We start from the raw sequence: 17,896 nt of genomic DNA on the forward strand, positions 1-17,896 counted from the left end.
TCTATAAACTCTTCAGGCTTGGTCAACCATTAAGTATTCAGCATTCTGATTTTGGGGTGGTTTGTATTAGATAAGAATTTCTCACCTCTTATCACTTCTATTTTTGCTGTCACATTCAGTCTAGGAAAGATAATATTAATTTTCCCTGCTACATTTTTAATTGTATGAAGTAACATACTTCACATTTGTTTTCTTTCCAGAGGAGGCTCTGTCACAGATTACAGACTTCTGATACCTGTTAGCTTCCCTACAGAACTTTCTGTAATACCAGGGAGGAGTGAAAAAATCCTGTACCCCCAAACTACCACTGAAATCCATTTACCACTCAAACAGAAAGTACTTACTACAGACCTTCGGTGAAATGCATTTCAATGACTTCAGTGAGACAGTATCCCTTAGTGGGTAGCACAGAACCCTAGGACTTGTGGGCTAACATCATAAAGCTGAAGAAAGAGCTCTAAGTCAGCACTAATTTAAGGGTGATGCATAGGCACACTGCAGACATCGTCCCCATAGTTTCTACTGCTAATCAAATGAGACCACTTCATTTGTTGGTACTACAAAATCAAGAGGAAATACTGCAAGACCCAAGAAGAATAGATGAAGCCAGAATGACAAAAGAGCATTGATGAATTAATGCTTCATAGCATAGAATTGTACCTGCTGGGAGGAGTGGAAGCCTGGGGAAAATCTTCAGGGCAACAGTGGCTGCTGGCATTAAAACATGAGTGTTTTTTACAAAACTCAACTAAAAAAATTAAGATATCATAATGTACTGAGAAAAGACAATTGATGGGATCCAAGAAAAATCCAGAGGGAAAAAGAAAAAAGGGAAGAAGAAACAAGATTAGAAAGAGAAGAACATATCTTGCTGTATGGTGATTAAACTAGTAAGAGGAATGAGCTCTGATCGGGCAATTCACAGGAATGTGTTCATATGTTATCTCTCTAAGTGTCTTTAGTCCTTTATGATGGTGGTGAGGCACTGGCACAGGTTGCCCAAACAAGTGGTGAATGGTCCATCTCTGGCAGTGGTCAAGGCCAGGTTGGATGGTGCCTTAGGCAACATGGTCTAGTGTGAGGTGTTCCTGCCCATGGCAGGATGTTGGAACTAGATGATCTTCCGGTCCTTTCCAACCATAACTATTCTATGATTCTATGTCTAATAGCTAACCTTGAAACTTCAAAACATTGTATTACTCTCTCTCTACGTATCAGGTAGTAGACAAATATTTTAAACCACAGCAATACTCATAAAAATACTACAAAACCAGTCCGTAAAGTACCAGTCTATGAGACCTTCATAAAGACAAGCACATGAATAATTTTTAAAGTAGAAAAATATGGCACCTTACAGCAAGCTTAAAATTATGTACCAAGTGTTTCATCCTGACCAAATTTGGAACCCATATTAACAGTCTTTTCAAATGCCTTTTTTTCTTTTTAAATCCATTCACAAAACACTTGGGAATTCCTTTGCTTGCTACAAAGTCCCCACATAGGATCCAAGTTCTACCTGGAAAAACCCCCATACAAAACTAGAATGAACACGCCCATGCACAAACACTCCAGTTTTGCCCTGTTTAGTTGCAGAAGAGCTAATGAATACACACTATTCAGTGTTATGGTCTTCCTCAGCTCACCACTACCACCAAGGCAGAAGGAAGTTTTACCAGCTTCCTATTGTTCTCAGTTTAAACATCAGCTCCTAACGATGAGCACATGTCAAGGACAAATGTTACATGTTTTGCTGATCATTTAATGTAAAGCAGGCAACTTATGCAGCAGAAGAGTTGTTTTACAGTACAGAAAATTATTAATACCACATTGCACATATAACTATCAAGCATCAGAGCACTGCAGAAAGAATTTTGTTAAGGGTGGGGATGAAAAGAAGGATTAAGGCTTCAAAGGAAACACAAATAATTGATAGGTTTGGGGGAAAAAAGAGCTCTAAGAAGATTATCTTTGTAACAGAAAACTACTCGTGGTTTCCAAGAAGCAGAAAAATAGATATTACCATATTAACAAGATGATATAACAATAGCTAGGGGCAACAACAGAGAGCAGGAACCTCATTGGAAGAGCTTCATTTAGGGTCAAGATTCCCCTAGATGATATGCCATCAGCTGCTGTAGTAACTAAGTAAAAATCTGGACAACGACTGAAAAATTCGGAGAGCAGAACCATTGAAACTTACCAACAACAGCTACTGGTTCAGAATCACACTGTATGACTCCAGAATACACAAATACATGAGTAATCCAATTAGACTCCTTACATTATCTTCTCTTGCAGACAATAAAAGATGTGCACTGAAAAACAGCTGTGTGATTAACATATCCTGCTATAGACTACTACTTGTTTTTTAAGAAGTATGAGCAGATGAAAATCTCATTTAGAAAAGACAATTCTTTTTCACTTGGCAATGAGGGTTTGGTGTTTTCCTCTCTGAAAGGTAAGCTGTTTTGATTTTTTTAAAAGTGGTTTACCTGCAAGCTAACAAATTGACTTCTGAATTTATTGTACCATTTGTCTAAGCAAAGCTGTAGGATGAGACCTATAAAAAGGTATTTTGCTTACATCTTCATTACACAAAAGTAATCCATAACTATTAGGTATGATCCTCTCCAAAGAAGTTAATGAACAATCCACATAATTCCAAATATTTTATAAAGCTGATGCAGGCTGCACTTTTAACTGCTACTAAATGAACTGCTCAAAAAGATACAGTGTTTCAAAAGCTAAATATTATTTATAATATAGCATATAATCTTTGTGTATTTCATACTTTGTATTTGCTAATGCTGAAATAGAACCAAGGCATATAGAACTTAGCTGTTAAGAGAAAAAAAAACATTAAAATTTTCCTTTTGTAATAGTGAGAAGTAAGATAACCAGTAAATCTTCCCCAGATCAAGATATGATTGACAAAAATTAATTAAATTTGGATTACGAATATCCAGTAAAAAAAATCTTGTGGTAAACATGAAGCAACATTACTTTATAGCCACAGATCACCAGGAAACAAACCTGAGTCACTTGGACCTGGAGCTTTTTGAAGGTCACATATAGAGTCCAGTACAAAAATACATGATGAAAATGATCATTAGCACAGCTGGATTTTCCCAGGAAAGAAGAAAAACACAGGCTGTAATTCTTAAGTCTGATTTTATGAACAGAAGCTGAGCTGTAACCAAATCCTCAAAGTTTCTTACCAAAGAAGGAAACTAACGCAGCTGAACTACCAACACAGCAACTTACTTTCTGAGAAGCTATTTAAATATACTACTGAAGCCCCTTTTTGTAAGGGTTCTTATGAAGTAGTCAGGCTCCCAGAGAGGGGTGTGAATAAGTTTTTCCACCACTAATATTTTTGAAATGAGCAGTGTTGTGTCCAGCTGAAAAAGTCACAAAAAGATGTATTTATCAACGAATGAGAAGTTGTACATTTGTAAAATCCATAGACAATCATTCAAGTGACCTAAAAAGAGCTCAAAGCACAGAGACTCACTTACTTTAACAGCTAGATTAAGTTCCAACAGTGCTCTCTGAGAGCAGATCCCAAAGAGGAATGACAGCCTTTTAAGACAATCAATATTTTAAGTACTAACTGTATGTTTATATATTTTGTTGAAATATTAAATACATGGTTATCCCCAAATTTCCAAATGCAGAGTTATTTCGTACAAGAGGCACACTCACTAAGGATTTTCTCCACTGAGTATTAGTGCAAGCCAGATCTGCTTCTTACACATACAAGATGGTACAGAACTGATGAACTCTCAAAGCCGCTGCAAAATTCAAGGAACTGGCTGCCAGAAGAAAACTCAGAAGTTGAAGGGTTGGACTTGATCTTAAAAGTCTTTTTCAACCTAACTGATTCTATGGAATTCCCTATGATACTGTGAAATACTCATTAAATTTTACAGCCATGGACACAAAGCAAACCAAGTAAAATCAGCATAAGAGAACTGCATCAACAGTAGAGCTTCCAGTCTTGTCCTTCCCTTTTTTATACCTGTTGCAGTGCCCCCACCTAGGAGCAGATCTCCATGCCTAGTCACTCTGTCTGCATCTGTAATACAGTTCATGTAATACCCTTTGGACCTCAAGCCAACTAGCACAGCACTGCTCACATACATATGGATGTTCTCTCTTGTCCCCAAGACAAACCCTTCAAACCCTAGTAAGGGTTTCAATGGGACCCTTCAAACACCTGGTAAGCACTTCCTGGCCTGTGCTCAGGCACTGTCTGTGAGAATGATAGCTGGCTCCCACTAAAACTGTTCTTGCGACCACGCTAACTAATGGGCTGCACAGCCTACTGCATGGCACCAATTATTTTAATTAAGGGCCTTATTAATACCGTTACTATTACCTATGCGAACCTGTGTTCCACCTCAGTGCAGAGCTAAGGATGTAATGGTGTTTTGTACAAAACTAAAGAAGCCTCCCAGTACCCATTCAGAAAAGGACCAGAGTTTTATCCAGTATACAAACCAGGAGACTGTGAGATCAAGACTATACAGTTTACTTCAATGAAATGGTAGCAAAGAGCCAAGAATACTGGACAGGACTCATATTTAGCTGCTGGACTATCTATGATGTTAAATCATTGTTTCTCACAGGGAAGGCAGACATGCACTCACAAGAAAAGCTGTGTGCAGGAAAGAGAGTTATGAAAGTATTCACACACTCTCTCAAAAGAGTTAGCTAACTGACAAAAATATGCTGCTGTAACATATTTTCATGTGTAGGTAGCAATTCTTTTCTACGTCCCAGGGCTGGAATCCTGTGTGGAGAAAACTGAACTGCTCAGTACATGTAAAAGACAGGCCTCATTAAGTCTTAGACATCTTCTCATTTCTTGGTCATAAATCCTATTACCTTGTATTACAAACTGCCATAAAACTCACAGATAAAAGATAATTTATGCTCAGTGTACAGAAGCTAATGTTTCTGTACTCCTGAGAAGCACACAACCAGAAAATGAGAAAGTATGTATGTGAAACCTTAAGCCATTCATATTGAACATGACTAGCATGATAAACATGACTCTAAGGGCCTAATGCTCTTCAGCCAGGGTATATTCTAATGGTAATTGATATTACCAAGATTCCAAGCATAAAATGTACAGATTGTTGCATAGAATATCTTGCATATAAGGACTGATTACTCCTTATTAAGAATTCATGCTTTCCTCCCTCCCCCACTACAGAAAGTAGTATGATGGCTATCCAGAACAGAGAGACTTTTTTTCTTTTTTTTCCTTTTTTTCTTTAAAATCCAATCATCACATTAGAAAATGCTTCAGGCCAAGCATCACCTCCTGGCATTCTTACACAGTTTCCCTATTTCTGACTCCTGCTTTTGGACTTGGCACTGATTTTAACTGGGGTGCTGATCTGCTAAAGGAAATATTTTGTTTTAATGAACACTGAGCAAAAGATGCATTTCATTTAGGTTGCTTGTCATTAGTTTTCCTTTCCCATCCAGATGACAGAAAATCTTTCACTGTCAACTAAAACTTCTGTAGTTACAAACTATGCTCTCATTGCTTACACCCTTTGTAATGGATGGAAACCTAGATGAGAGTTGATTCCCTCTCATGACTGAGAGGCATAACAGAGTACGTTTTTTGTCACATTTATTCAGCATAGTATAAATATTTACATTCATTGGGACTGTATTCTGAAAGAGACAGGAAAAGAGAGGTGTGTAGCTGTTCTATGACCTTCACACTTGGCTGCACTGGGGCCCTGGACAACGCTCTCAGGGTGGACAACGGTGAGATCATGGGAAACTGCACAGCCCCATGAGTAAACAATCAGAGATCTGGCATAAAGCCGGTTGTGTCTGTAAGGGAATAAAAGCAGGACCCTCTTGTGGCTATGATAAAAGCCTCACCTACAGGTGGATGCACCACACAGGGACTTTCCAGTTAGCTGAGACTCCTGGCACTGGCTGCAACGGGTCTTCCCAGCTACAAGTGTGGGCCTGGATGATGCTTTAGTGGTAATCAGTGATGTATTTCTTCTTAATCTCTGTTCTCTCTACACAGTAATGATTTAACACATTGCCAACTTTCTTTGGTATTTCACTCACATACCTCTATCTCTGATTTGCTTTATTGTACTTATTCACTATGTACAGAGAGATGTTTACTTCATCCACATTAGTGTGCTTGCTTTAATGTGCTTATTGGCTTTAGTGTGCTCGTATAATAAATTGTGCATGTTATACAGGTAGTGTGTGGTCACTTTGTGGTGCACCCTGCCTGTCAGCAAAACACCCTTTCACAGGAGCACCTACTTTCACACCTACTTTCTTTTTTTAATACTTGTTAAGTAATTTGACCGATACTGGAATTCGTTTATCTAAACTTAGATACCTACAATGTATTTCTATCTCGATCCCAGCCTACCACCCAGTCTCTCCACAGAGACAAGTATTTAAGGGGTGTAATAATTCCCACCTTTTTTCTCTTCTCCATCTCTCGGCATAGTTCATCCTTACAGGTCAGAAATGAATATAGAAATTTACTTCCTTCTAGTTTTCTTCACTTTCCATGCCAAAACATTTTTATCAATATCTTTCAAAAACTTGCACTGTCTGTGTCTATTTTCCAAGAAATGCCTTAGTACTCAACATGCCCTTCATTCAGTACTTGGCTAACTGTAGTGACTGATGAAAAAAGGACTTGCTTTACCTGGTGCTGCTTGGTTGGTAGGCTTCAATGGATCCCAAATCAGGCACTGTCCTTACTGTCTTCCTCTAGCACCCCAAATTCTTTTCAGTACGTCTATAAGCCTGTTCCCTACAACGGTGTGGACCCTTCACAAGTGTGTTAAAAAATGATCTATTTCTTCTGCTGTATCGCTCTATATCAATATTGTAGTAATATAAAATAGCTCTCTTTCAAAGTGACTGCTTATTAGATTTTCTGGTGTACTTAGAAACCCACTCAAACTGTCCTCATCTTAGTTTCTGCATTAGGACCAAAAACTTTAGCAGCTTGAGTGGCTATTCTCCTTTGTATCCTTCCTAGGGCTTTCATGGGATTACCGGTTTATCTTCTCGGTACAAATGTTTTAGCCTCTGGCTAGGCACACATCATAGAGAACCAATAATAGTCTTTCAATATAGAAAACGGAGGGCTAACGTTATTTCGAAGCAAAACCATGGCTATATTTTGCTCATATATTTTATGCAAAGAAACAAAAAATGATCAAATTCTTCTTTCCCCAAGAGAGAAAAGTTTCAGATCTACATTTTAGAGTAAAAGAAACATGCTCTTAACTTCACCATTTGTATTAGCATTTGAATCTCAAAACTTTGCTTCATTGGTTGCAGTTCCCAGACTTGCATTTCAAAAAGCAAGTGGGTCTCTCATTGTGTTCAGCTCCCCCCTACCTTGATTTTAGATTATAAAGGAGAGAGAGGAAGAAGAGAGAATATCTTGATTGTAGTTGTTTATAAGAGAAAAATACCACACTGATGTCCACACAAAGAGTACTTTCAAGTTTAGGATCCTCATTTCTTTCTGTGTATAAAATACTCACTTGATTTTTATCTAAACTATGCAGGAATAATGTTATTATCTGGAGGTACCACAACAATTGACTGAAGATGCTGACAGTGACAAGTTTAAACCAAGAACAGAAAGCAATTCTGTGTCAAAGTTGGCATTAAGGTTGTTGAAACAGTCTGCCCCCTTTATCTTCCCCTTATTTCCATACACTAGAAAGAGCCTGAAACTACAGAAGTTGGTTAACGGCAATGCAGAACGCCAGCCAGGAATGGCAGGGAAAATTCATACTCTGGGGAACATTCCCCATCAACAATAAACTATTAAATGCTTCTCATACAGCATTATTAAAAACAGATCATAAAGAAGTTTCCAGCAAGCCCAAACAATTAGCAACCTCCCATTCCCATTTCAATGCACAAATCATAATATTTTCTTTTCCAAGTCACAAAGGATTGAATTCTTCATTCAAGACCCTTCTGAAAGCAACTTCAGGCATGGCATTATAAAGCCTCTTATGGAAAAGATGAATGAAAAGAGTTAAGTCTTTCCAATTCAAGTGAATTGTAAGCTAAATTGGCAAATCACCATCTTGCTTTATTTTTTCGGTATCTTCTTAAAAACATTCTAAAATTATTTTACAGTGGTCAGTGGAGTTCTGCACCCACAAATCAATCACAAGCGAGTTACTCTTCACTTTCAGATTTTAACCACAGTTATCCTTAAGTCCTCTTTCTCCCCCACTCTGCTGCCTCTATCCATTTTGTGCAAGTAATGATCAGAGCCACTCCTCATCTTGCTGCTAAATGAGCTCCTGTATCTACCATCTTTCCTGCAGATGCAGTGCTTCAAAGTTGTTAATACACCATCTGCCCCCTTGGATTAATATCTGTAATCTCACAGAACCTTATTAATGCTTTTCTCAAATTACAATGAGGTGTGGTGCAGGGTTTTGTCAAATTTATCAGTGAATATTATTTGTTTTAATGAAATAACCTTTCCAAGATAAAATGGGAAAGTTAGTTAAGCTTCTAGAAACCCTGACATCAGGAAAAGATACTTACAAATAAACAAATGAATCACTGTTAGAAAGGACTCTTTGATGCTGAGATTTGCCTTTAATGTAAATCTTAAAAGGGGAAGCCCAGCAAGATCTTTTGCGTGTGTTGTTTTATGAATTAATAAATGGAATAACAGACCTGAAAACTTGCAAAAATAACACGTATTAAATAAATTCCCCTGTTGATGGTAGCTGGATTCCCATCATAATGAACTGCACCACTAGGACCCCATAAGATCTCTGCCTGATAAGTTTGTCAGGAATTCCCTCTTATATCTTTCTTTTGTTACATCAGACATCCTTACTGCTACTCAACATTGCTACTCAACATGCAAAAGTACTGTGTGCTAATTTTAAACTTACTGGAATCCAATTTAAAAGTTTTGGGTTCTGTTTTTCATTTATAATCAAAATCCTATATTTACCCAAACTGAGGTTTCATACTTTCTGGATTCTTGCTCCCCCCCCCTTTTAAACAAATCTCTCTTGAACAAATTAAACACAGTCCTTTTCAAGGCAGCAATGCAGAGCCCATCATTTGCTGTCCACTTCCCCGCAATATTTTCTGTATTTACGCTCTGACCCTAGAGAATACAATTAAGTAAATGACCTACAGGGTCAGCATAGGTGGAGGGGTCAGTTTTATTATGAAGGAGCTTTTCATAACACTTACAGGTTGAAGCAGGTAAATTAGTGAGCACTCCTGGATAACTACCACTGGCAAAGGCGTGATTTTTGTTGCATGAAAAAGCGTTTCCACTGATGCCATTATTTGGTCAAAGCGTCCTCCGAGTCCACCCAAAGTCACAATCACATCGATCTAAAAGACAAAACAAGAACATTCACTGACAAAACTTTCAGGTGTGATCTCTAAACCCTGAAAATCAACAATAAAATCACTTTGGGGAAAAAAGTAGAAAAAAATAACTACTGGCTTTACAAAAGCAGATGTCAAATACAGTTATTTACTCCCATTACTGATAAATACCATTATGTCAGTTCTGAGGCTAAGTATTAAAGCTCAGTACGTTCATGGCCAACATGTGGTGCTTTTATAAAGTACATAACTGTTCTCTCTAAAATAGAAGCCAGTCTTTCTTTGCATGTACTTAACTGTCTGCCCTGATTATGCAGAGCCTATGATACATCACTCCACACCTAAGCTCCTCAACCACATGTGGTGTATCTAAGCCTTAGTATCCCCACATCTTAACATCATTTCTGTATTGTCACTGCTTACAAAGCGAACAAAGGAAATTTCAGATCAGGGCCATTGTATGCCGTTCTCCTCAAAGCATTTTAATGTGCAAGCACTTCCACTCACAGGCTGGCTCTAGTCAAGACTAAAAGTACTACTGAAGTAGGAGGTTCCACTCCAAGCAACTAGGACATCATCTCTACCCAGCTACTTGCACTAGACCAAGGGGTAGGACTGCTGCTGCTTCATTTCCCTTATCAAGACTCTAAATACTTTATTTCCTATAAGCAGAAAGGGAGTGTTTAAAAGCCTTGATTAAGAGTTTTCGGGTCCTCAGATAAAAGGTCACTGAGGGCAAAGTATTATTATTATTACTACTTCCATAATGTGAATCAGTTATGTTCAGTAATTGTGTTTTAAAAAGCTACCACTGATGAAGCCGTATCTAGAGCCCTAACACATTGCAGCTCTAAAGTCTTTAGAAGCTGCCTTGACAATGGCCATCTGGTGAAGTTTCCAACTTTATGGGGCTTAAGTCTATGGCTACTGTGATTACATGAAGTTTTACTCAACCCAGGAGCCACATAATGGTGCTCTGTGTAGCTGCAATGATATATTAATAGCATCAGCTTCTATTTTTATTACCAGGGCTAGAGCTTTATGATTCTGTTGAATATTGGTTTGCATGAAAATTAACCTCTCTTCCTTTTTGTGAAGAATTATACCATCTTTCTCAGTACCACCAGGAAAATACTTGAGAAACCAGAATGGATCAACATAACACATTGTATTAGCAGCAAACACTAAAACAAACTATTCTTGTACTGCAAACAGTATGTATTTTCTGTGCAGCTTACAGATGACGCAGACCTAACATGCAACCAGTAGAATAGAAACGGTAGGAATACGTATCCTTAAACAGAAGACAAAAGAGCAAGAGCAAAAAAGCATGTGTTCTCAGCTAAACCATAATACATTATCTGTTTTATTGATTCCAGTGTAGAAATAAACTGCTTTTGTTTGACTGGTGATGACTGTGATTTAAAAGGATGAATCAATTCTTGAAAATACTACTAAAAAGTCCCACCAACACCAGTTCCCTACCATACAATCAGCAGTAAAAACGCCCCCGACCCCAACAGAGGCCATGGGGAAAATCTGCTATGTTAACCTGGAACCACAGTGAAGTTAAAATAGTTCTGCACAGGCTCAGAATCCACATGTATGTTGTTTTTCTTGTGACCAATGAGACTTAAGCTTAAATATTAACCTAGCCCAGTCTTCAAAAAGCTGAGCAACTACTGTATAATTTCCTAGTATGCATGTCTCACCACACATGAACTTGTTTGTTTTGGCTTTGACATTTTCTACAGTTTAAAAGGTAAGGATGAAGGAAACACAGAATTCTGCCTGATCTGTAATTAAAATGGTGCAATAACATTCTGAGTGTGTCTTATTTTCTTTATAAAACTGCCAGTATGTCAGAAAAATCCTGTTCTGTTATTCACACATGTGTACTTATTGAGAAGTACAGGGCGTATCTCAAACAATGAAGTGTTCAGTGACTGCAGTTTTTTTCTGATAGATTGCCACAGTACTGCATGTTGAAGAAAAGTCCTACTCCTTATTCAACAGCAACAGGGAAGTGAGTTGTTTTCCAAAAGTAAAAAAAATAAAATCAACCTAGCACGGAGTAGATCTATTGAAAAGGTATTCATAGAGCAGAGATTTGGGGTTGTGGTGTTGGAAGAAAGCTACTAAAAGCATCTGAAGAGGGAATGTAGTATTATTTAGGGTTTGCATGGATTATGAAAATGGAAAATACGACGTCAGGTTCACAAACAAACCCACCTGAAGTACAAGAGAAGCAGGCAGAGAAGAAAGCTAAAGTTCTGCACGTCAGGTTGACAGTCCTGCCCTTCACTCAGTAGTCTTGGCAGCAGTGACAGGCATCCTGACATTGTAAGATTTTTAAAGCCTCTATTTGAAGGTCTAGGTATACACACTATGTTTATTTAGCAAAAAAAAAAACAAACAACACAGAGAGACTAAGGCTAACAAAAACCTTGAGAACCTTTTCATCCGAAAGCTATCAGCTCCGTTAAAAAACAAACACAACACAAAACTGACAAACTAACCAGAAAACCAGCTCCTTCCCTGAAATCACTGCTCCTCTCTGCCATGTGCTTAAGAAAACAGATGTGCCATGAAAGCACATACACATCTTTTGGTCATTCTAGAACCTAAGACAGAGCAAATACCAAAGCACAGGACATGTATATATTCCCACACTACAGAGAGCAAAACGCATTTGTTTTTCTACTATGATTTCCTGTATAACACAGACTACAGAATTATAGTGCTACTGCTAATCAGCCCAGCAGGTAGCATTTGACTAACACACTGTACTTCAATTGAAATGTCCATGCCTCACTTAAATGTCCTGTCATCAGTGCCTTTACACAATTTGTTTTCACACAGTGTCACTCATATCCTGAAAACAAAAGGTTATAAAATCCTAAATAACTACAAAGAGTAGCTTGGATCATTGCAAGCACAGTGTAAAAGGCAACATATTCTCTTAGACTATCTATATATAACCTGACTTAAACATATTGCACAGCATCTTTAATAGCTATCAAGCTTTAATTTAGAAAGAGTTGAAGATTTAAGAGTGGAATTCAATCATCTTTAAATGATACACTTACGCATTACAATCTCCTGAAAGAGTTTTAGAAGTCACTACTAAACAGCAGGGCTGTTTGGAAGGAGAATGGAAGCATTTAAAAAGACACTGAGATGGCAATTCAGTGATGTATTTTTTCCTTCTCCTCTAATCTATAATCTAGAGTGCAGTAACCAAGGGGAGCTAATGAGCATCACATCAGAATGAAGTTGTCTAGGTTCCTGCTTCTACTCTCACAGAGATTACTGAAATAAGACAACTTGCTGCACAGTGCTTGCAGGCTTGCTAAATGCTGTCTTTCTCCCAAAACTGGTCCATGTGGCATTCCTTCTTCTGGCATGGATGGCTTAAATACAAAGAAGATTTCCAGTATAGGAATGAGGAAGGTTTATCTAAGGAGAATGGTGAAAGGACACAGGAAGCTGGGAACTGCCTGGGGTGAGTGAAAACATTGCAGGATCTAGCACTGCAATGTCAGCAACACCATGACATCTAAGAGCGAAGTCCAAGGCTGGAACTGACAGCAAAGTATGCCCCTTCTTTTCAAAACTAGCAAGAAGTCCTTTCCCCAGGGTGTGGGTAAGGCTCTGGACAGACAAGTTGAAGGACTTTCTTCCACGTCAGCGCGGTTTCAGCCAGAAAACTTGCAAATAAATATGCCTAAGCGTCAGGTGGGTTGGTTAAAGGGAATGCATTTACTGACAACAACCAGCTGGATGAATTGTGAAACAGACCTTCCCTAAAGGAAAAAGGGAAGGCAACAGTAATCAAGGTGCTGTAAAAGCTCTGGAGCCATGAACAAACCCGCCCTCCCTGTGAGACCATCCACTGCTAATACCTAAGATACGCCAATTACAGATCAGATGTTGTTATCTGCTTTAACCATAGCTTCCTTTCATCACTTTCTCACTTCACTGGTATCTTTTCACCTTTCACAGCCTTTCTGAATTCCCTGCCATTCACAGGCCTATTCCTTTAATTTAAAGTTTTAAGGAAATATGATATAGAAAATAAAATTATTGTAGTAACATGCACTGAAGTGTATTAGATGCTGAGATATATACTGAAGTATATGCTGAAAAACAATTAAGCAGTAGTGTGAACGCTATCATTATTACTGCTTTATCATTTTGACACTTATCAATTTTGACCAGTCTACAAGAAAAGTGTATTTTCCTTCAGAAGGCACTTTTGTCAACTCAAGATGTGGTTTGAAAATCTGGACGTATGCTTTCTGGTCTCTGCCTTAGCTTCACTACTGAACACTTTAAAATACAGCAAGCACTTTCCTTGATAACAAATGAGCCAGATTAGATTTCAGCTCATTCTCTCATAGTTGTATTAGAGCTCTTGTGCTGGTCAGGTCACATATTTTTTTATATCATCCACAAAATAGCAATGTAAATTTTATGAACTATTAAAATCCCACAACCCAATAAATATATAGCAAGATATTGCCCATTTTAGTTGATTATACTGGTCTGCTAGCTCAGGGTTTTATGTAAAGGTCTGGCATTCACTTCCTACAGGAAGGATATGCCCAGCCACACAGCAGCATCTGAACTTTGCTCAGGTAGAACCCTCTTTAGCCAGAATTTACTTGTGGCTTCAGTCTTCTATCTCTTCATAGGAACAAGAGCTCTCAGCTAAAGGCTGCCATTCTGTCCATGCACCTGAGCTGATAACCTTTAATTAGCTTCCTCGTCACTTCACTGATTCCACTAATCTTTATATTGTACCAGCTCTACAAAATCCATGTGAACTGCTCAACCACAAGCAATCTGGATTTGACTGCCTGGTCTTGTGCTGAATATTCCTAGATGGCCTTGATCAAACAGGACTCCTTGGGCTTCAGAGCAGGGACAGCAATTAACTCCCACTCTACTACAGCCAATCAGCTGGAGCACAGCTTTACAACTGATGCTGCATCTGAGATCAGGATAATTAGAATTCCTTGTTGACTCAAATTTTCTGGGTAAAGGGCTTGTCCCTACTCCAGACTGCTACCATGCTGTTGTGAGTAGGCAGAAGTGCACTAAAACAAGTCATAAGAGCAATCTGTCCACTGAGGCTTTGGAGGAAAATATACGCTGGTTTTGACCCAAACACATATATTCTGCGCATGAACAGGGATTCCAGAGCAATCAATCATGTGTCTTCTGCAAAATCATAAAATCTTTATGTCTTTTAAAACAACATGAAAAGACATTCACAAGCATCAGGCTAACCTTTCTTCCCACAGCTGAACCACTGTAATCCACAGTATGTACCGCAGTATCACGCCTATGGAAATGTAAAACTGATTACTGTAAACTATCATATCCCTAGAAAAGCAAGCCCAGGATTTCTGTTAGCAGTAATGCAAGAGGCCCTCAAAAGATTATGTTAAAATGGTCTAGAGAATCTCTTTCATGATCTCATATCCACTCGCATCTAGTGCCAAAAGCTGTGTTTGGCACATGCTGTGTTTTTAATTTCTTCACATACTGCCTCCAGCAGTTATAAAAGGGGGAAAAACTAACTATAAAATCCCATCAACGAAGAACTCAAAGGAGGGGAAAAAATGATCCTACATTCTTCAAGAGAATGTGCTTGTTGTGAGCTTTCTATTTCACATTTCACTGAACTCTGTCAGTCTTTACTGAAGTAGCTTCCTTGCCCTCCTTCCATCAGATTTCCATGTTGTCACAAAGCCAGCGGGACAACACAACTACAACCCTACCACATCCCTCCCAGCAGGACCCCTGTCATCCCACACTCAACCAGAGCTAACCTGTAGCTTGTGCTGAAGGTTAAATGAGTTCCGCAGGGGCAGCAGGTGGGAAGGGCACTGCACAGAGAAGAAGCTTTTGGCTGTGAAGACTCTCCCTAAAAGCCTCTGTTATTCCCCTGAAGGGATACAGATCACGATCCAGATGAGGAAGCCTTACCCGGACCACAGCTCCTGCTGCAGCATGCTGGCAGAGACGTTCTTGTACAGGAACGTCTCCATACCTGATGGATCAGTTTTGCCTGCTAGCCCACAGTGAGGATACATATCCCAGGACATGTACCAATGAGACCCTGCACGTCTGCATGGCTCCATGAGCCCTGACAACTCCTCTTTGATTTCCTATACAGTCCTGTGGTGGGTTCACCTCAGCTGGCAGCCAGGCACCCACCCTAGCTCCTCACTCCCTTTCCTCAACAGGACAGTGGGATAAGTAAGAAAAAAAACCTCATGGGTCACAACAAGGAGAGGAAGATTGTTAATTACCAGGTACCATCACAAGCAAACCAGACTGAACTTGAGGAAATAAATTTATCACCAATTAAAAATCAAGTTCAAGAAGGACAAAAAGAAGACAAAACTAAAGCCATCTTTCAACCACTCCTTTTTTTCCAGGCCCAACTTCATTCCTAGCTCCTGTATCTTGCCCCTTCACAAGGAGCATAAAGGACTGGGGGGCTGTGACCAGTTTGTACCCACTCCTCTCTGCCTCTCCTTCCTTACCGTGTTCTTCATGTGATGTCCTTTTCGTGGGGTACAATCCTTCAGGAGCAAACTGTTTCAATGTGGGCCTCCCACAGGCTGTAGCTCCTACCACGAGCGTGGTCCTGTGTGGCCTCCTCTCCCCAGGCTGCAGCTTCCTTCAGGGCACATCGACCTTTGGCTGTGTACCTGCTCCACATCTCTGGCTCCGCGCAGGCCTCAGCTCCCTCAGGAGCTCTCCACCCGCTCCCTCCGGCGGGGAATCTCGGTGGAACTGCTGTGGGGGGTGGCGGGAGCCCCTCCTGCCGCTCTGCCCTCGGGGCTGGCCAGGCCGGGCCACTCCTCACCCTTCTCCCCTCAGCACTTCCCGCCCTTCCTCGGCCGCGAGAGCGCTGTGCACGAGGCTCCCGCCCGCGGCTGAGGGGAGGGGCTGGGCTGGGCTGTGCCCGGATGGAACCGGACTGGGCTCGCCTCGCCTCACCTCAGCGAGACCTCGCCGGCCCCAGGCAGCGTTCAGGCATAAAACCCGGTACAAGTCTGTGCTTCATCCGAACTGAAGACCCTCACCGCTTAACTCACGAGAGGCTGAGGAGAACGTGAGATGTGTCTGAGCCACAGCTCCGTTTCCCACCGCACCTGTGTGAGGTTTTGTTCCAGCTCCTGCGCAGAGGCTGGTCTGGGAGCCATGGAAGGCCTGCAGAGGAGCCCAAACAACCCTGTGGTGTTTCAAGGCAGTGGGGTACATTTTCCATAAATAAGGATCGTGGTATAAAACACTGTCAGCAACCCACAGGTGCTTACACCCAGATGAACACAGAAAGTCAGTTTCAGCCCTGTGAAAGGTGAGATATTTTCCTGTGGCTTTCTAAACCAGATGTGTCTTTTCTTTAAAATTAACTTTCATCCCATTTTTATTTCAATTTTGTCAAGTTCAGCTATTGGCTTTTAAGGGAAGAATCACAGGGAAAACATTCTGTTCAAAATGGTGTAGTGTGAGGCACCCCTGCCCATGGCAGGGGTTGGAACTGGATGATCTTAAGGTCCTTTCCAGTGCAAACCATTCGGTGATTCTATGACAATACAGAAAATGGAAAAATCTCCGTTTGCATTAAAGGGTGATGCTGGTTGTTTATTTACTTCATCTGGTAAGAATTAATGGTTCAGGCGCTTCCCCTGCATATCTTAACATTTAGCGATGAAGTCTGTATAAAAGATGCCCCAATTAACAGGGAGCTGCGGGGCATCCTCCTGCTCTGGCAGCAGCACTGCAGAGGACATAATGACAGGAGGCAGTTGTGCCTAACCAGGGCGAGATGTTAGCTCTGCTATTTAAAAAGTTTAAACTTGAGTTCACACAGGTCTGAGATCTCCCAATAGGTCCCAACAGAACAGTAATATTTTCAGCTGGTCTGAACATTAATCTTCATGACGAACAAGGGGATAATAGCCTGTCCTATTATACTCAAGGGACAGATATAAGATCTGAAACTAAAGACAGAAAATATTTCCGGTGTCTCTCAGGCCCTATTCTGCAAATAGCTCCTCTTACAAGTGATTTCACTGAATACTTGGGCAGTACAGAATGAATTTCGGTTTTATTTTTCCATGCAGATTTGCAGAAAGAAGTTTTGAATTTGTTTCTAAGAGGCTGGAGATGTTCTCGTGTAAAGGAAGTGGGTTAGGATCTTAGAAGTCAATTTTCCTTTTCAGCGTAGGTTCAGTAATTATAGCAGGTAAGCTAACCATAGCCTGAATATTATCAGACTACACCCATTACAGTATCCCTTTCATTTTTCTGCACTGTCCTCTAGACCATATAGATTTAGCCATGTGCTTAAAAAGAAATGAAGTGTGATTTCTTAAACTGGAGGCGCTTGTGAAGCTGTGAACATTTTATGCACACATTTAATCTGCACAAAATATTGAGCTTTAATTGTTCAGTGCTTAGT

General features: G+C 40.0%; 1 protein-coding gene across 9 annotated transcripts in view; it reads right to left on the bottom strand.

Annotated features, from left to right (window-relative positions):
* The window catches only part of TPK1 (thiamin pyrophosphokinase 1), a 286,829-nt gene that overhangs the window by 89,335 nt on the left and 179,598 nt on the right, over positions 1 to 17,896 (bottom strand). For 8 of the 9 annotated variants that reach the window (XR_009728727.1, XR_009728726.1, XM_061375019.1 and 5 more), the window contains one exon: positions 9,265 to 9,411. The exons of the other annotated variant lie outside the window; for it this stretch is intronic. Coding sequence is in view for 6 of the 8 variants with exons in the window: in XM_061375019.1 (XP_061231003.1) it covers positions 9,265 to 9,411 (147 nt within the window). In the remaining 2 variants the exon portion in view is untranslated. The remainder of the gene's footprint in view (positions 1 to 9,264; positions 9,412 to 17,896) is intronic. 9 annotated transcript variants of the gene reach the window in all.

This window comes from Neopsephotus bourkii, unplaced genomic scaffold, assembly GCF_033783945.1.
Source record: "Neopsephotus bourkii isolate Nb327-2 ecotype Australia unplaced genomic scaffold, CSIRO-AGI_Nbou_v1 NB_1655, whole genome shotgun sequence".
In the NCBI taxonomy this organism is placed as follows: Eukaryota; Metazoa; Chordata; class Aves; order Psittaciformes; family Psittacidae; genus Neopsephotus; species Neopsephotus bourkii.